At 44.1% G+C, this 20,719-nt stretch overlaps 1 protein-coding gene across 1 annotated transcript in view; it reads right to left on the bottom strand.

Moving 5' to 3' along the window:
* Positions 1–14,760: 14,760 nt before the first annotated feature.
* LOC147725230 (vomeronasal type-2 receptor 26-like) overlaps positions 14,761–20,719 on the bottom strand; it is a 64,178-nt gene continuing 58,219 nt past the window's right edge. The window contains exon 3 of the mRNA XM_086918217.1: positions 14,761–15,662. Coding sequence (XP_086774343.1) covers positions 14,761–15,662 — 902 coding nt within the window. The remainder of the gene's footprint in view (positions 15,663–20,719) is intronic.

Genomic DNA, 20,719 nt, shown 5'->3' with positions numbered 1-20,719 from the left:
CGTTACTTGCGAAACCTTTGTTGTCACTTACTCTTAAGGATACTCCGAATCCTCTTCCTTGGTCTGACGAACGTCAGAAAAGTTTTTCTGAATTGCGTGATGCATTGTGTTCGGCTCCGGTGTTGGGTACTCCTGACTACAGTAAGCCTTTTACATTCTATGTTCACGAGAGAGAGGGTTCTGCATTGTCAGTTCTGACACAACAGTTTGGTGACAAGCAGCGTCCATGTGCGTATTTCTCGTCGACTTTGGATCCGGTAGCGAAAGCGTTTCTGAGTTGTTTGAGAGCTACAGCGGCAGCGGCTGTTTCTATTCGACAGTCTGCTGGTTTGGTGATGGATAGTACGTTGATTGTGATGGTTCCACATGCAGTGGATACTTAATTAAACAGGACCAAAACACAGCATTTGACTAGTGCGCGATTGTCAGGTTACGAGTTGACGCTTTTGGCGAGTCATGTGCATATAAAGCGATGCAACACGTTGAATCCAGCTACGTTGTTGCCGATTTCTGTAGAGACAGATGTTCAGGAACAGCATGATTGCTTTCTTAGGACAGAGGTAGAAATGAAGGGTAGGATTGATCTGAAAGATACTCCTCTTTCGAATTCTGATGGTACCTTATGGGTGGATGGTTCATGCTTTAAGCTTCCGAATGGCGATACGACTACAGCGTGTGTGGTTACGACTTTGCATACGATTGTTGAAGCTTCACGTATACCACAGAATTAAGCTCAAGCAGCAGAGTTGATTGCACTAACGAGAGCGTGTGTGTTGTCGAAAGGAAAGAGAGTGACTGTGTATACTGATAGTCAATATGCGTTTGGTGTTGCCCATAGTTTTGGGCGTTTGTGGAAGGAACGTGGATTCCTTACTTCACATGGTACAAAGATTCCGCATGGACAGTTGGTGAATGAACTTTTTGAGTCACTTACGTCGCCGACACAAGTTGCGATCGTGAAATGTAGTGCACATAAGAAGGTTACCGATGACGTTGGTCGTGGTAATGCGTTTGCGGATGAAGTAGCGAAAGAAGCGGCGAAAGATGTGACAAGTCGAATGTATGTTGCGGGTCCAGCAAGATGGGTTCCTGATAGAGGAATGTGTGAAGAGTGTGAAATCGATTCAGGCTGAAGCTACTGAGAAAGAATTAAGTGTGTGAAGAGAGAGTACGGGAATGTTGGATTCGACTGGTTGTTGGATTGAGTTGTCAGAACATCAGCAATGGTTGTTGCCTGATGCGTATGTGCTACCAGTGGTTACGATGGCACATGGAATGGCTCACATTAGTGCGAAAGGGATTTGTAAGTTGTTGGCTCCAGTATGGGAGAATGCTGGAATTCCTAAGGGTGCGGAGAATCTGGCCAAGAATTGCATGGTTTGTCTGATGTATAATCCTGGCAAGGGAACTCCAACTCCAGCTGGTCACTTTGCGCCTCCGTCGTATCCGTTCAAGGTGTTGCAATTGAATTTTATCCATATGGAGAGATGTAACAATTTAAAATACGTCCATGTGGTTGTCTGTGCCTTTTCAAGATGGGTAGAGGCTTACCCCCTAAAAGATAATACTGCCTTATCTACAGCCAAAGTCTTGCTCAAGGAATTTTTCCCTAGATTTGGTTTGCCAAGGATGGTGTGGAGTGATAATGGAAGTGAATTTGTGGGCCAGATTATGAAGAGAGTGTGCGAGGGTTTGGGCATTAGGCAGAAATTCCATGCTGCAAATCACCCCCAATCAGCTGGTTTAGTTGAATGCTATAATGGCACTCTGAAGCTGAAGTTAGCCAAGATTCAGTCGAGTTCTGGTCTCCAATGGCCCGATGCTTTGCCGTTGGCACTTTTGTCAACTAGAACTACAGTGCATTCCTGAGTAGGACTTAGTCCATACGAGATCGTATTCGGCCGCCCGGCTAATGTGTGGGGAGTGCCGAGGTCGACAAAGTTTAGCGAGATTGAATATCCTGTGTTGATTGATTACTTGTATGACCTGACGGCTAAATTGTGTGTCTTACATCAACAGGTTCATGATAACCTCCCACAAGCATCTGAAGATCCAGGACACGTCAATAATCCTGGTGACTGGGTTCTAGTGAGAAATTTTCAATGGACCAAGAATGATCAGCCCCGGACCACATCAGGTGCTCCTATCAACACGAACATCAGTGAGAGTCCACGGCAAGAAGAACTGGATCCACGGCGTACATTGTAAGAGGGTCCCGTTACCTCTGCCGTACGACCAGTGGGTCCGTGAAGGTGTTGGTGATTCAGAGACAGAAGGAGTGCTGAAATTTGTGCCGTTTAGCGACGCACGCTTGGTTGGAACAAGGTCTGAGCGAGAGGACGACGATATTTTGCAAGCAGCAGTGCCTCCTTCTTTGAGACTGGACACCACTGAGCCTGAGTTGTTGTTCCGAGATCAAACTGTGCCTGGTAAAGGCCGCTATAATTTGCGACCAAGCAACAATGGACAATTAAAAAAATGATTCTTTTTTGTTTTTGAAAACTGCACTCTCTCATCCAAAAAGCTGTTTTGATCTATTTTTCTTTTTCAAACCGCCATCCGGGTTCAGCTGTAGGGTCGCAGTATCAAGACTTAGAGTGGCAAACCATGTAGACATAAGGTAGACGGTTCTGATTTGTTCTAGGGCATTCCCTGGACTTACAGAAGCACACCTGAGCGAAGAGAACCACCTGCCACCAACAGAACGGTTAAAGGAAGGAGTTTTTTGAGATCGAGAGAGTTGTTGCAGAAATGAACTTTAAGACAAAACTGTGTAAATTGATGCGTAGCAAATGTTTCTTAATAACGTGTCTTTTGGTATTTCTTAGCATGACGTTGTCTTTGGTGGGCTGGATTGTTTTCACTAGCCAATTGACATCTGCACCCACCTCCCAACCTATGTCTTTTCCTACTACTACTTCTTTGCATTCTTTTCATACTTTGCCTGAACATGAATTAATTAGAAGATCAGAGTTTGTTAATAATTCTTTTGTACAGCTTCTGCATCAACACCAGTTAGTAGTGAACACCACTAATTGTTGGGTGTGTAGTCTTATGCCACATACTATGGATAGAGGTATTCTTATCTGGTTCTGCCATTCAGTTATAATGGGTCTGTATGGGCGTATCAGATGATGTTTATTTATGCCTAAAAAGTCTATCCCCTGCGTTCCTTGAAAGATAGCTCGAGTAATAGTGCCTTAGTGAAGGGAATCGGAGATATGATCAGAGGTATTGATACATATGAGACTATTCCTAAAGATGAGGCATTAGCTTATATCGGATGGAACGCGACTGGATATATGTTAGTCTGAGTGAAAAGCAGCGACGGAAAAAGTCACCTCCGATTTGGATCGTACCCCATCGTGGTTATTTTTGTCTGCAAGGTAGTGGCAAGAATCCGAGAGCTCAATTGGGGAAGAGCGTTTGTACTCGGACGTATGTCTTTGCGTCCCAGACTTCCCCACCATTTTTAGCAGCTAAGGGCACGTCTTTTGTCTGCTATGATAGAGCATATACATGGTTGCCCCCTGATTTTTCGGGAACCTGTTATGTTGCGTATTTGTTACCCCCTACGTATACTGCTGCTGCAGATTACCACAGAACGAGAGTTGTTAGGGGTGTGTTCGATAAGGAAGATCCTGCTGGACAAGAATTGGGAGACTTTCTCAAGGGTTTCCTGCCGCTATGGGGACCTATGGCAAACAGTAGAAACATACGGCAATTGATGAGAGTGGTTGAGTCCACTATGAATGAAACTGCCGGTGCCCTTAGTAATTTGACTGCCGAGCTTCAATCAGATTCTCTTATGACATTACAAAATCGTATGGCTTTAGATGTCATACTTGCAGATCGAGGTGGAGTATGTAAACTGATCCAATCGAGCTGCTGCGTTTTCATACCAGACAATGCTCCTACAGTATACCAAGCCATTTCTAAGTTACATAATGTTAAAATCTAGTTTGCAGCGTGAACATTATCGGCGCCATCTTGTCCCTTTTCTAGGCCCATACGTGTGAGTAAGCGACAGCCATTTTGCGAACCATGGCCTCTCTACCCATTGCCGATCAACAGCGCATCTCTCTGACTTCGCAAGCATTCCCCGCGCACAGAGCGGTAGCCTAACACTACTAAGGTTATCAGGAGAGAAACTAGACGAAGTTTGTGGTCTTGCCCGTCACCGAGCCTCTTGAAGGTGATGGAAGCTACCAACAAGAAGATGATGGAAGCGCCTGACATGAAGGTGATGGAAGCAACCGGACGTCCGAAGACCCACTACAAAGACCCAAAGACTGACAAAATGCATAGATCAAAGACAATTGCCCTTTTCATCGCTCTTCTCTTTTGCCTCCTCCTTATGGCCACCTTCTGGATCGTGGAAGAAAGTGCACCCGCCCATGAGACTTTGATACCCACTGTGCAACCCACCACCAAGAGAGAACACTATCTCATTTCATTTTCACCCCAGCTCTGAGAAAGACGCAAAGGAGTTCTGGAACAATTCATTCATGCAGTTGCTACACCATCACAACCTTGCTGCCAATGCCACAAACTGCTGGATCTGTGGGCTGCTACCACATGCAACTGAACACACTATCCCTTTCATCCCCTTGCCTTTTTCCATTCATGGGTCCTGCCTTGCCTGGTAGATACTCTTGCAAGAGAGTTACAAGGACAACGCAACATCTGGTGAAACCATTTCGCACTTCTACAATGAGTTCTGGCTGAACAAGACTGGAAAGACTTCTGCTCCCTTTTGCCCTTTGACATCCAACACCACCTTTCAAATTAACATCCCTGCAAAGGAATGAATTGAAATTCAGGTGTTCAACAATCCAGCCAGAGCCACCTTCTCTTATCTCCGGAAGCGAACTGCTGCCACACTGACTGTGGCCCTATCTGTGGTGAACGTTTCAGGCCTTGTCTCCATTGAAGGTCATGGAACAAAACCAGTGGGTCACAGCTACGGCCACATCACAAAGACCTCCACACGCCTGATCCACCCTCCTTTGTTGCCTCCCCGAATATGTACTTTGTCTGTGGAACCAAAGCCTACACCTAGCTCCCAAACGGCTGTGAAGGCACCTGCTACATCGCTTTTGTCCTTCCTCCGACATATGTGGCACCAGCAAATCATCACCGATAAAAGCAAGCAAAGGACATTGAACAAGCAGACTCAACTGGAGCGCAGTTCCTAGATGCAGTAAAGGGACTCGTTCCATTCTGGGGCCAGATGGCAAACAGCCGTGCCATCCGACATTTGACCCAGGCATTTGAAATGACTATGAACATCACAGCTGGCATCCTCACGAACAACACAGCTGAGCTTCAGGCGGTCCGCCGGGTGGCTCTTCAGAACCGCCTTGTCCTGGATGTGGTTCTAGCCGATCGTGGAGGAGCATGCCGCATCATCGGATCTAGCTGCTGCACCTATGTGCCAGACAACTCACCCTCAGTCTACAAGGCAATTGAACATCTCCACAGACTCTCCTCAGAGATTCACCAAGAACAAGAAGGATGGTCGTTTGGAAGCTGGTTCTGGAGTACTGTAAAAGACTGGGGGTGGAGGTTGTTTATGATCATATTAATACCAATTGTAATAATACGTGGATTCTGCCTGGGTATTCAATGCTTGCCATCTCTGTGCTCACTTTTTGCGAACTGTATCTGCCCTAAGACTCTGGATTTTGAAGCTGAATGAATGAAAGCTTTATACGAAGTGGAAGTCCGTAACATAATGGGGATAAATACAGACTGACAAGCGGGCTAAATATGTTAAAAGGGAGGACTGTTAAAATCTAGTTTGCAGTGTGAACATTATCGGCGCCATCTTGTCCCTTTTCTAGGCACATACATGTGCGTAAGCGACAGCCATTTTGCGTACCATGGCCTCTCTACCCATTGCCGATCACCAGCGCGTCTCTCTGACTTCTCAAGCATCCCCCGCGCACTGACAGCCCCTGCATTCTCATGCCCGGGCCATAAACCACCCCTTCAGCGCAGCCCTACCTCGGAACTACATCCCGTACCAAACCAACACCTCCCTCCATCTCTTTCATGACCACAAATCCTTTGATAACCCACTTCCCCCGTGCCCAATTGTCCGAACTGATCCCTGGTCATCACCTAGCCCTGCGGATGTAGTTTATTGCTCCTACTGTAAAACTCACCCCTCTTCAAAGGAGCTAAGATTAATCAATGCTTCCACCCCATGAGATCTGATCGATCGCACACATTCCGGGAACCGGCGGAATGTCCAGCTGTGCGATAGTCATCACCTACTGAGATTGGGGTGGGGACTTCTACTGTAGATATGTGTGGGAACGGGCCTGAAGCGGGGATTCCGAGGATGTCCCTTCCTTGCATTAAAGCATTTGCAAGAATGTGCCCTATGTAATAAACTGCAATAAAGTCATAAACCTGTGTATATGAGGCCAGGCCTCGGAGATGCAGTTAGAGCACCTCGAGACGATACCCTGTTTGTCTGATCTGACGTGTTCTGTTCCGACGGAATAAACCTTGTTTTCCTGCTTTCCAGTTTCCCGCGCTCGCCTCTTTATTTGGTAATCTTCTAATGGTATGAGAGGCGACTAATGCTAAATCAGTGTCAGAAGGTTGTCTACAGGTACTGCTTTTTCCACAATAAGATCTCCGAGTCTGTACATGTGGACGAAGGAGATTGGTCATTGACTGGATGCTTTTGGGGATTGTTATCTACTTGGGGATGGAAGATTCTGATGATCATTGGGATGGCTTTAGCTATTATTTTCTTGTTTTGTCTTTGTGTACAGTGTGCTCCTGCTATATGTAGCCTTTGTGCTACTACGTGTGTAAGGAGACCTGTCTCGAGAGAAGTACTGAGTAATAGGATGATGCTCCAGCAACATCTTGATGATCTGATGAAGATTGATATAGACCTAGAATCAGATTGACGTGAGTTTAGGTTATTGCCTATGAATTCTGAACCCGTTTTATAAATGTCATGGTTTCGTTACGAATTTGATTGTAGCGAACCGTAACTAGCGAGTACGGCAAGTACGGGTGATTTTGTCATGTTTGACCGATGGATTCACTGTGTATTTAGGGATTTTGTTCCGAACCCTGGGTTCCATTTTGTGTATGGCAGCCATTTTGTGTTTGCCCTCACATAGGCCGATGACTGCGGCCGAACGAGTCCTTAGTACACGTACATGTTAGCTGACTTCTGGATGACCCGAGTGAACTGACCTCATTGCCTGAAGCTGACCTGATTGAGGATCAAAGCACAGAACATTGTAGAGTTTATTGCACACACACACACACCCCTTATCCTGCTCCTAATCTGTTTCTGTTCCTTCTTTTATGGTCTATTTATGATATGGGTTGTGTTCTTTTATTATAGGTTTGTCATACTATTGACTAGCTTGGGATTCTGCCAATGGAGTTCATATTCAAGACTAGTCTTCTGGGTGGTACAGGTTTATAATCATCAAGCCTTGGGTCTGCGTTGTATGGTGCAGTGCTGTGGGGTCATAATGATATGAAAGCTCCTGAGGTTGCAAAAAATTGGTCCCTAAGACAATTGCTGAGTTTCCCTGTCAGTACCTCACTGCTGCCCCCATGGCTGGATATGGGGCTCCGATCAATCACTGAAGGGGTGGGCATTGGACCGATCTTATACTGGAGAAGGATCTGGGCCACCCCAGAATTGGAGTCCTATTGATTATGGTTGGAGGAAAAACTCAATCAATCCAGGTCAAGAAATCTACCCGGGAAAAAGTTTTTGGGTGAAACCATGAGAGCAATGAGTACTGTTAGTCTTACGGGGGCCCCTTGGGAGGTTTCTGTGCCTATCCCTAAAAAGGTCCTTGAGAGACATTATTAGCAGCTTAAACTGAACTCCTTGTTATCTAGGACAGCCCAGGGATCCCTGACTGACATTTTTTTCCAATTGAAGGATGGGCAAAAAAGCAGAGGCGTGTCTTGAGGAGTTTCACCCTGCACAGGTGTGGATGCTGTGTATCTTATCTCAGTTTGGGACTTTGCAGCCATATTCATTCACGGCTGGGTGGGCTGGCACCACAAGAGGAACACGGCTGCCTTCCCGTCTTGTGGAAGGTCTTCAGAGGCAGTGGTCCATGTTGCATATAAGTCGGCGAGGGACAAATGGTTTGTTCCTTTATGCCATAATTTAGGAACCCGGAGACACGTGAAGGCATTAGGATTTTGCAGTCTGTTACAAGCCGAACCCCAGTCTACCTCATGTCAAGATTATTATTTTGGCTGTAGAAAAATAGTAGCAATCATTTAATCCTACTGAGTAGTAACACATGCGTCTCCAGAGGTGTCATCTCCTTTCTCCACTTAGTAAATGTAAATATGTTTGTATTTATATAGCGCACTTCTACCCTGAGGTCTCGTAGCGCTGTATTTATACCGCTGTGGAACCCTTCCTGGCTTTCCTGTGAGATTTCCACTCCTGGGCACCCCCAAGGTGAAGCCAGGCATCCAAGCGCTGCTAGGGCCGTTGTGGAGATTTAGCAAGCTATTGCCCAGAGTGGGACCCATGATTAGACTAGGCACCGAGGCAAGAATTATCAGGTCCAGGGAGATTGAGTCCAAGAGCCGCCGAGGTGGGAATTGAACCCAGGTCCCGGGCCAGACCTCTGCATCAGGGTCTGCAGCTCAAACCATTGAGCCACGCTTTTCCACTTAGTCCCTTGACTAAACTTGCGCAGTTTTGTAAATTTACCGGGACTGTCACTTATAGTTGGTACTTTTTAGTCACAGCCTAGCTTCACTTTTTGGCACTGATTTTAGTATCTTATCAGTGTTTTATTGATTTGTTTATGTTTTTAATTGTATAACAAAGTTGTATCAAAGTTGAATATTTTAAATTGGTCTTTTATTGATGATATGCTGAAATAAAGATCATCTTGCACACTCAATACACCCAAAGGGTTTTTAAACAAAACTGGAATCCTTGAGCACACGTCATACAGGAAGTCCACAGAAAGCATAAGTCCAATTACCAGTTGTCCAACTTTCATGTCTTTATTACTTCTCTACCAGTTAACACGGCGTGTATTCTCCAAACTGCAGACTACACAAAGGTTTTGATATTCTCTTTATTTTTGTGATAATGAGGTGTGTGAAGGATTATTACCTAATAGTCTATAGCAAGCACAGACTAATACTAATCCCTGATGAAGTCTTGGGCGATACGCCTTTGTGACGAAACGGTAAATCCAACCACTACCCAACTAGTGCTGTAAACCTGTGTGAACAGTAGGTTTGTAGTTAGGAATAAGTTATCTGTAAAGGAGAGGTGTGACAGGCCCTTTGCTGAAATACTGAAATACTGAAATATGTCTACTCTAGACGAATATTTAAATGCCCTTCATCAGGTAAGAACACATCCTTTCAGCTTCACCCACCTGTAGCTCTTAAAGGAAAAATCTGAGAATCTGAAGGCTGATGCCAGGGACACACGTATGTGAATCTCCACTGTCCCTTCACAACTGACTACAGAATCAGTGTATGATCAAACACACCTGGACACAGGCATTAATTTGTACATTGATAAATAGACATTCAGGCCCACATTTCTAAAATGATCTACAGGGGAACCTTAAACTGATATTTTGGACTTCTGTACATACATGAACAAACATTCCTGTATTTAAAATCCTGCTCTCCAATGCAGCCTGAAGACAGTGTCCCTTAGCCAATGCAATTTAGCAACATAGGAATCAAGAGATGTCCACATGTTAAAAGAAAGAACGTGTGCGTTTTTAGGGCTACAAAGTGAGGATAATTGGTGTCTGTTAGGATAAATTACCCTATGAGCAGACAACAATTTGTTTTAATAAAGTAAGTTCTGTTAGAAGCCATTCTGGAGGAGCAGACAGGTTATTCTTGTGAAAGCACAATGAACTCTGTGCAGCGAGGAAGCAAGAGTGATATTTTTTAAGTTAGGGAGACTATTACCACCATCTGTTTTAGTGAATTCCAAAAAAATCTATAATGAATACAAGGAGCTGTCTTATTCCAAATAAACTAGACAATCAATTTATTCTGATTATTATTCAAGGTAAATGGTAAACTTAACCGTAGTATCAATAATGTTAAAACAATTATTAGATTGCTAACTGTTGGAAATGGCTCTCTCTGCTGGGTCACCCCCAAACCTTTTGCCTTTTCCCTCTGCATTTTGCTGAGTTTGTTTTGTTTGCCTTAGGACTCTGTGTACTTTACCACTGCACTGCTAACCAGTGCTAAAGTGCATGTGCTGTCTTTCTAAAACATGGTCTGATTGGTACATACCTAATCGGCATATTTAATATACTTATAAGTGCCTTGTAAAGTACACTACACGTGCCCAGGACCTGTAGATTAAGTGCTACTGGTGGTACTGCAGCATTACTTGTTCCACCCACTTAAGCAGCACTTTAAAACAGGTGCCGGACCTGCCTGTGCAGCCTGAAGACAGTGTCCCTTAGGAAAGGGTGCTGTGTAATTAAGAAGTAGGACATGCACATTTACATTTTACATGTTCTGGAACTGAAAATCTCCTACATTTGTATTTCAGTACTGTGAAGCCTACCCCCCCATAGGATAACACTGGAGATTCTGCATCACATTTATCATGCTGCAATTCCTAAACCAGAGGAGGTAGCTTCATATGGTTTGGTACCTCTAAACTTGTACTTTAATGGTAAAGTCAAATTTATCATTACAAGTATCAAAATGAAGCCAACCTTAGGTCACATGAGTGGGTGTACCTGACAGTTGAGACTTTGTGAATTCATCCCAGACATTCACACAGTAGTAGGATTAGCCTATCTTAAATGGCCTTCCTACTGCCATGATGGGTTTTGGAGCTAAATATAGGCTACGCTGTGCCACCACATAGGCCTAAGAACCCTGTATTGTCTGTGCAGCCAGCTAGGAGGCAGGGCACTCCTGGAATGTCAGAGAACATTCTGGAAATATCTCCAACCGTCTAAGAGCAGGTCATCAGGGTCTAAAAAAGGGCTCTCAGGCCCACTCTTCAGTTCACCGCTGGACCTGCGGAAGGACTCTGAGGGGACTGCCTGCTGTTGTGACCTGCTGTGCTTTTTGCGAGACTGCCACTGTACCTGGAAGGACTGCTTTGCTGCCTGAAGCCTGCATTGAACCCTCCGAGGCCAGCACTGCTCTTCAGCCTCGCATCTGTACATGTATGCAGGTCTATAAGAAGTGACTCCAAGGGCTAGTTTGGTGGCCTATTGGTCAGACCCACAGAGACATAACAGGCTCCTATGATTTGGAGCCGCAGCTGGGCCCAGCCTGAGTGAGTCCTGAATGCCCAAGAGGTCTCCGTCCACTCCTGGACCCTTGATTGTGTTTCTAAAGGTGCCCATGTGGCCATTCCCTAACACTGAACCGTAAGCTAGACACACATCATAATTCCTGTTCTACGGATTGGATGTTTATCATTTTAGTGTTAAATCATGTATTAAAAGGGACACTATTTTATAAATTGGTTTGGGATTTTGTTGTTTTGTATAATCACGTTATTACTGTTTGTGTGGTTTATAAATACTTTACACAGTGCCTCTAAGCTAAGCCTGAAATGTGGTGCCACGGCGGTACCCACGGTTTAGCAGAGGTAATTTAGTGTCCTTTTGTGGTTCACCCTGCAAGGGATTGCAGCTGTTGCTTGTGCAGGGCACACACCGCAGTCAACCAACGACCCCATTTCTAACCATTTTGACCACTTCAATGTTACTTCACCAATTTAATGAAGCAGGAACTGCTTGATCAATAGAGGATGAAAAAGCAATATCAAGATATCTGAGTTGAAGCGGGTTCCATATCATTGTCCTCCCTTCTAGCATGTCAGGAGTTAAAAAACATTCAAGGGATATATTCATTTTTTGAGCTAGCCACTGTGCATCCAAAGGCGGAAGCATTTTGTTTGATAATATAAGATAATTGGAATCAAGGTAGAAGACTCGCTAACAATAAAAAGTATAATCCACCGACTTCTAGAACAATATCCTTTATCAAAAAACCTGTATTGTCTATCCTATTTTTGATGTAACATAATAAATGTTATATGGCAATAAGAAATAAAAGGGGTGAGAGAAGACCTTGTTGTCTAGTAAGATTATGTAAAGTAATAAATGAAGAAAAAAGCCCATTAATATAGATATTTGCTGATCAGCTATTAAATAGGGCCATGTTAAACACAATTAGGACCCAAAAGAAAAAACATCTAACATAGCAAATTCAAATTGCCATTTCACCTTGTTGAAGGCTAGCTCAGCATTGGAAGCTAATAGGACGCCAGGAATTAAAATGTTGGCAATAAAGGATAGAACAGGACATACGTTGTGTATTATGTGCAGAAAGCTTCCTTTCCATTAAACTTGTTTGGACAGATTGAAATATTATTATTATTATTATTATATCTGATTTTGTAGAGCGCTCAGCTACCCGTAGGTTTCCCGGCGCTAAGAGAACAGAAGTAAAAGAGGGCAACGGAAGTTAAGGAATCGGTTACAGAGAAAACAGCCAGGTTTTCACACCTTTGCGGAATTTGATATAGGATGTTTCAGACCGCAGAGGGATGGGAAGTGAGTTCCAGAGCGCAGGTGCCAGGTGGGAGAACGAGCGTCCGCCGACTCTGGCACGCTTGAAGCGGGGAACAGAGAATCTGCAGTGAGTGGAAGACCTAAGGGGGCGGGAGGGACAATATTGCTGGACTAAGGTGGAAAGATAGTGGGGGGCTTTTCCAGCTTTGATGCGGTGCATAAAGCAAAGTGCTTTAAATTTGGTCCTAGATTCTATGCGCAGCCAATGAAGGTGAAGCAGGGAAGAAGAGACTGAGGTTGTTCTCGGTAGGTTACAAAGTCGACGGGCAGCCATGTTCTGAACTACTTGGAGCTTCCGGGTGACCTCCTTACAGGCACCCAGAAGGAGTACGTTACCGTAGTCCAGCCGCGATGTCACTAGGGCCTGGACCACTGACTTCTGGGTATCTGGAGGCAACATCCATGTGATCTTCCTCAGCCACCTGATGATGGTGGTACAGGTGGCCGAGACCTTGACCACATGTTGTCTCATGGATAACTGATTATCAAAGAGGACCCCCAGATTACGTGCTGAAGTTGCTGGGACCGGTAAAGGTCCCATTTGCTGAGGCCAATGTTGCGGGCCCCAGAGGGCGGAATCCGGCCCAAACAGGAGAAGCTCTGTTTTATCGCCGTTCAGCTTTAGCTTGTTAGTCAGCATCCAGTTGGCGATGTCAGTGAGTCCAGAACAGAGAGAAGAGGAAGGGGAGTGTTGATTAGAGGAGAGAGAGAAAATAATTTGGGTATCATCAGCATAAGAAAAAATAGAAAGTCCAGCCTGTTCAGCAAGAAAAGCAAGAGGTCTGACATAAAGGTTAAAAAATAAAGGACTAAGAATAGAACCTTGGGAAACGCCATACGGAGAGTTGTGAACAGTGGACACAGAAGAGGGGGAGAAAACCTGGAAAGTGCGATGAGAAAGAAAATCAGAGATCCAGGCAAGGGTGGGGCCGCAGATACCCACAGACTTCAAGGCAGACAGAAGGATGCTATGGGAGACGGTGTCAAAAGCGGCACTCAAATCCAAAAGGATTTCCCCTTTGTCTACCTGGCGCCTAACTGTCTCTGAGACTCCCAAAAGGGTGGACTCCGTAGAGAAGCCTGCCCGGAAACCAGACTGAGAAGGGTGGAGGACGTTCGCTGATTCAATGTAGGTGGTGAGGTGACGATTAACATGTTTCTTCAACACCTTTGAGAGGCAGGGGAGCAGGGAAACGGGCCGGAAGTTGGCAGGGTTGCTGATATCCGCATTAGCTTTCTTCAGCAGTATGGAGGCGAATATTGAGACTAACCTGTTAGCTAATATTTTATCATACATTTTACAGTCTTGATTTGATGAGCCATATTGGTTGATAATTAGCCACTATAGTATGATTGTTATCTTGTTTGGGAAGAACAGCAATAATCACTTCTTTGAAAAAGCCCTTAATAGCAGTACTAGGTGAAATAAAGAAAGAATGGAAGATAATTGTTTTAAAATTTTTTATGGAAATCAGCAGAAACACCACCTGGACCAGGTATTTTTCTTGAGTTTAGGGATTTAATTGCTAAAGAGATTTCCTGCAGGCTAATAGGGTTTCCTAACTTAAGTCTTTCTTCTGTAGTAATTTGAGTCAATTTACACTATGATAAAAATGTGTTAACAACATCCTCTTGTACTATTGGTCTCTCATGAAGGCCAGACTAAAATGATAAAAATGTATTTGCAATCTATTTGACGGTTAGTAGTAATTTACCTTCATGTCTTGTGTAGCATGGTTTTGATTTTGAACTCTTTTGATACCTAAGTAATTGACAGAAATTCCTGATGAATTGGAGTTAAAATAGTATATGGCTTTTTCCCTTCATTTTCTTGTTTACTTAAAAGTTGGTTATATTCATACCTAGCAATTTGGAGTTGAAATTTGCACATATTACTCCGGGAGGATATGAAGAGTCTTTCTTTACTTCAATCTTTGGGCCTGATTTAGACTTTGACAGAGGGGGTTGCTCCGACACAAACATGATAGATATCCTGCCCTCCGAATTACGATCCATTATAGCCTGTGGAGATCATGATATAGCGGACCGGATATCAGATACGTTTGTGACAGAGTACCCCGTCCTCCAAATTCTATGTACTAGTGGCTAGCATAACCACTCGACAATGTTTCTTCAGTGACTACAAATTACATTTAATATCTAAATGTTCTATCCTATTTCTATCCATCCTAAAAATAGTAAAACATTTAGGAAAGAATATACAGCCTAACAGTCCAGCGCTGGAAGCCAAGATGGCAAAGATCTCCACGGCCACCATGTTGCGGCCCTTAGTGCTGAGGTAGGCAGGAATGAAGGAGACCCAGACACTGCAGAACACCAGCATGCTGAATGTGATAAGCTTGGCCTCGTTGAATCGGTCAGGGAGGTTCCTGGCGAGAAAAGACACAATGAAGCTGGCAAAGGCCAAGAGTGCCATGTATCCAATCACACAGTAGAAGGCAGTGACAGAACCCTGGTCACACTGCAGGATTATCTTCCCAGTCTCAGACTGTGTGTCAGTGCCAGGGTGAGGGGGAGAGGTGAGTAGCCAAGACAGACAGATTGTCACTTCTCCTAGTGTGGACAAGAGGACAATAGAGCCTGACACCCGTGATCCCAGCCATCTGCTTAATCTGCTCCCAGGCCTGGTGGCATTAAAGGCAATGACAACAGTGATGGTTTTTGCTAAAACGCAAGACACAGCAACAGTAAAAATAATCCCAAATGCAGCCTGTTGGATCAGACAGGTCCATGCCGCAGGGCGTCCAATAAATAGGAGGGAGCAGAGAAAGGCCAGCATTAGGGCGGCGAGGAGTGTGTAGCTGAGATCCCGGTTATTGGCCTTGACTATCGGTGTGTCTCGGTGTCTAATAAAGATTCCCAGCACTGCAGCTGTGGCTATAGAGAAGGATACAGCTGAGAAGACCAAAGTCTCACCGAGGACATCACTGTATGAGAGGAAAGCAATGGTTTTGGGGATGCAGCCGTCCCTCCTGTCATTGGGCCACTTGTCCTCAGGGCACTTCAGGCAGTTTCCCACATCTAAAATGAAGCAGATATTTTATAGGTAAAAATAGAAGCCATAAATGTTCCATCAATGCTAAATATAGCAGTAGTAGTAGTAGTAGAAAGCTTTATTCGATTTTAGTACAAATATAAAATCATAAAAGCAACATTCAATATATACAATTTCATCTACATCAAACATTACACAGTAAAAAAAGTAGTAAACAAAGTGTGTGAACACACATACAATAAAGCTTTACATCCATACTGTAATTCTAACAGCTAAAAATACAAAGATAGGCATATCGGTCAACAATGATCTAATAGTTCTATAAAATTGCCGTTTGGTTCCAAAGTGGCTCAGATTTTCAGACAAGTTTTTAAGTACATGACTATACATTTAGCACTTGATACTGAGTCTAAGAGTTGTAATGCCATAAAGGCGGGACAACATCTTCTCAGACCAAGGGACGATAGGATAGGAATAATCCATCGTTTGCATGGTACTACATAATATTTACAGAACATCAATACATGTATATTTGACTGTTCAGAGGTACCATCACATGGACAGTGGGTCTTGGGAATTGACCAGTCCTGTCTCCCTGGAAATATAACCAAACGAAAAAACAAATTAAATCTGAACCGGGTCAACAGATACTTTTCATAAGTTGTCAAACAAAAAGTAAGATACGGCTGAATGCCCAAGGAGCATTGAATAGTTAAAATGTGACAGTTTGTGACTTTTTGGGATTCTTGGGCGAAGCGGATTTCCCCCAGATGGGATAAGCACAGCAACCGTAGGGCCTTTCTGGTAATGTTATTTAAGGATGCCGGGTCATTAAAATATATAAGAAGGTCCAGGTCCTTTAGGAAATCATGGACATATAATAACCATGGAACATTCAACCAGTTATCTAGAGCCAGACAGTCTTTGATTAATGTACGGGTCAGGTGACACTGCTCCGTCGTCCAAATGCGGTGCCACAATAGTATAGGCTGGATTTTTATATGGTCTTCAATATATTCCATGCCTATTTCCATGTGACAGGCGTATGTTGGAGAGGACTGGGGGACAGCCAAGAGGTAACAGATGAAAGTATTCTCAACCCTTTGTAAGTTAGACACAGGTACATAGCCCCACACCCCGGTGCCGTATATAGCTGCGCTATGGCATTTGGCGTAGTATATTTGCAAAAGTTCTTTGGGGGGGCGGCTTACTTATTTTTTGGGAAAAGGCAATCAATGCGGAAGAGGCTCTTAAAAATAGAAGATATCTACTATCGGTGGCCGATTTCCAGGAGGAGGTATTATCAAAAAGAATGCCTAGATACGGATAGGTCTTGGTACAGTCCAACTTTGCATTATCAATACAGATCGATTTATGCTTAGATCTCTTTTTCCCGAAATGCATGACCAATGTTTTCTTTATGTTGACCTTAAGGTCCAACGAGGCCATGAATTTACAGTATGAATTTAATTGGATCTGAAGTTGGACTGGGGTTCGGGCCATAACTACTGCATCATCCGCATAGAGTAACACAGGGATCGGACGACGGGCGATTTTTGGAAGGTCCTGACTCCCTTCTAGCATGGCCTTCTCAAGGCCATTTGTATATAGATTAAATAGAAAAGGAGCCAGGACACACCCTTGTCTGACTCCCCTGGTTACTCCGAACGGATGGGTGAGCTCCCCATTTACCCCAAATCTTACCCTAGCCGAAGCGCCTGAATACAGCTCACGTAAAAAAGATGTTATACAGGGGTCCACGCCAATTTCCGCCAGGATTGGCCACAGCCTAGATTGTGATACGCAGTCAAAGGCTGCGGTCAAGTCCACATATACCAGATGGAGATTGCCTTTCTTTGCCCGAACATATTTTCCAGCTAAAAGGGAGAGATTCAAGGCCTGCTCTACGGTACCCAAACCCTCCTGGAAGCCGTATTGCAGGTCTGTCATGATGTTATTGTCTTTGGACCAAACCTGCAATCTCTCCAGGATCAAGCGACCAGCCACTTTGCCAAGTGAATCCAGGAGGGAAATGGGCCTATAACATGTTGGATTATTGCGGTCTCCCTTCTTGAAGATAGGGAGCAGGATGGAAGTAGACCAGGTTTCTATAAGTCCTCCTTTTAAGGCGGCCTCAATTACTCTAGTTAGTACTGGTGACCAGAGCTCCTGGGTGTGCGTGTAGATGTCCAAAGGCACACCGTCTGGCCCGGGTGCTTTGCCAGACTTTGAAGAAGACAGAGCCTTAATTACTTCCTCATGGTTGAAAGAAAGTTCAATGGGGTAAGGAGGAGGGTAGGGATTTATACAATATTGTGAATTGTCACCCTCAAAAATTTGAGAAAAGTGAGAGACCCATTCCTCTGATGGGATCGCTACTTCCACGCTTGGGACAATTCTAGTTGTGTTAAGAAAGGGAGAATTAACCACTTTCCAAAACTGTAAGCTGTCTTTCCTATTACAGCTCTCATGGAGCTTCTCCCAAAGCTCTTTTTTCCTCTCTTTTTTACAGTCTTTTTTCACCTTATTATAGAGTTTTCTCAGCCTACTAATCTCTATTTGATCCCTCTTTGTTTTATGTAAAGCTAACTGTAGGGCAGATAGAGTTTTACGACAGTCTGAGTTAAACCATCCTTTTTCTTGTTGGGCAATCTGTTTTTGTTTACGGAGGAGCTCCTTACTGATCACATTAGTTATGTCTGTAAAATTATTCAAAATTTCCTCAGCTGTGGAAAAGGGATTGAGACATACTTCCAACATAGGGAGTGATTTAGTAATAATTTCTGCGTAATGATGTCTGGATCGACTTTTGCCCATTTTACAGAGTACCCATTACTTTTATTCAAGTTTAGAGCTTTTTGGTTCAACAAGCCCAGGTTGTCAGTTGGGGGGGATCCAAATGATGCTCTAATACTCAGGCTGTTAGGGAAGTGATCACTGCTCACATCATCTCCTGTACGGAATGATTGCAGGTCATCCCTCATGTGGTTCGAAGTTAGAATGAAATCAATTATTGTGCTACAACCTCTACCATGGAAAGTAGGTGAAAAATTGATAGATGGAACGACCAACTCGTTGGCGAAGCCCAAGCCTAGCATAAAAAGTTTCTCATTTAAGGCATTCCCGACATTTGAAAGAGCAAAATGGGTTAGGGGACTCCCCTCTTCGTCCACAATACCACATTTAGAATTTGAGTGTTCACTACATAGGGGAGTATTAATGTCCCCACCCTAGATTAACTTAATTGGATAGGAAAAACTATGCTCCCGCTGCTGCTCTACAATGGCAGTTATCTTATTAACAGTTTTCACCAGTTCAGGGGGTAACATGTTATTGTAAAAATGTATCACTAAGTATTTAGATCCTCGCTCCGCTGACAATTCTACTATTTGATAGTTCTCTTCAGATGCTATTACGGTAATTTTCTTAAGTAAAAGGGTGTTAGCTATGTAAATAGATAAGCCACCCTTCGGTCTGCCTGAAGACGAGGGACAAGCACTTGAGAAATACAGTCTGTACCCGTGTAATTGGATTTCGGATTCAGACCATGTTTCTTGACAGCATACTATAGTGTGCTTTCTGACTATTTCTAGCCAATTAGGTTGCTCAATCTTAGTCCGCAGACCTGTGACATTCCAAAATATAATTGAAAGAGTCAGGGTGCTCGGCTTTGAGACCTTTGTGGGGTTTTGCCGCTTTGTTGTCTGGAGTTCAGCTGGCTTTTTAGGCAGTGGAGGGGCATTGTGTTGTGTAGTATAAAGCTCTTCAGAATGTGAACCAGCGTCGTTGAAGTTATTTTGGGTAACTGTTTTATGTGAGGTGTTATCATTAGGATCTACAGAGGAAAAGGCTGTCACTGCGGTCTGACTTTCGGTCGGTATAAGAGGCACCTGGACTTGACCGCTGGGCTCGGCTGTCAGGGCACAGTTGTCCGGAGCTCTATTTAAAGGATCCATTTCGACGGTAAGCACATTGCAATGACCCTCTTTCAAATTACGCTTTACCGCCGTGGTCACCTTACCCTGGAAATAAGAGTTGTAGCAAATTGATGAGATTGGAGTATGTAGTCACTCGTTATCATCTAAACCTGATAGGGTGTTATAGCGGTCCTGGGTAGAAATCATGAAGGGTCTCACAGAAGGGGGGTGATTATATCTCCGTTCCCATGTGTGAGTGCCTGTCCATGGCGAGGTATAAGGATCCCTCCAAGGCCTGATCGGATCATCAAATTGCTGGGGCATAGGTCGATGCCTGTTCACCTGATATGATAGAAAGGGCCTAGATGGAGCTGCCTGCTGATATGGAGGGAATCTGGGGTACTCCATATATTGATCAGGATATGGTCTATTAGGCGGATTTACCTCGTCAAATAGGGATCTTATTTCATCTACCTGAAATTTAGTCATGGGCTTAGTATTAGTCGGGAAGACCAGGTTTTTGGGGTAAAAAAACATAAGGTCACGGGCTGTAATTTCATTTGCACCATTTGGTGAAGACCATTCAAGAATATGTGTAACTGCCCTAGGGTCCCTAAAATGTATAATAACAATATCCCCGTAATGTTTTTTGTGCTGGGACCTAGCCAGGGAAGACGCCTCACATGTAAGATTTCTCCATTTACATGTGGGGGAAGTGATCGATTTTTTCTTAGCCAAAAAATTACCTTATTCCTTAATTGGTTGTAATTTTCATTAATGTTCTTTTTGGCGTGTAAACCTTCCTCCAGGGGCAGAACTCCGGTAAGTACCACCACTAGTGGTAGTGCTTCTGGAGGCGAGTCTACGTTTGGCCTCTTGGGGATGGTCGTCCTTACAGGAGCTTTGTCAGCACTAATTTGAGAGTTTTGCTTACCCTTTTGTACTCGTACGCTAGCGCTGTTTTTATCTGATATCGGTGGTACTTTGCTTGATGTTGGGTTTCGGGTTACCGAGGTAGGGGTCTTAACAGTTGTGGTAGCTGATAAGTCTATGATATTAGACGGAGCCTCCTTCACAACCAATGCTACGGGAGGGGGATCGAGAGTCTTTGTTCCTCCTTTGATGTCAACTAGTGTTTGTTCCAGGTTACCCAGTTGTTGACCTAT

This window comes from Lissotriton vulgaris, chromosome 4_1 (assembly GCF_964263255.1).
Source record: "Lissotriton vulgaris chromosome 4_1, aLisVul1.2, whole genome shotgun sequence".
NCBI lineage: Eukaryota > Metazoa > Chordata > Amphibia > Caudata > Salamandridae > Lissotriton > Lissotriton vulgaris.
This window is presented reverse-complemented; position numbering and strand designations above follow the sequence as displayed.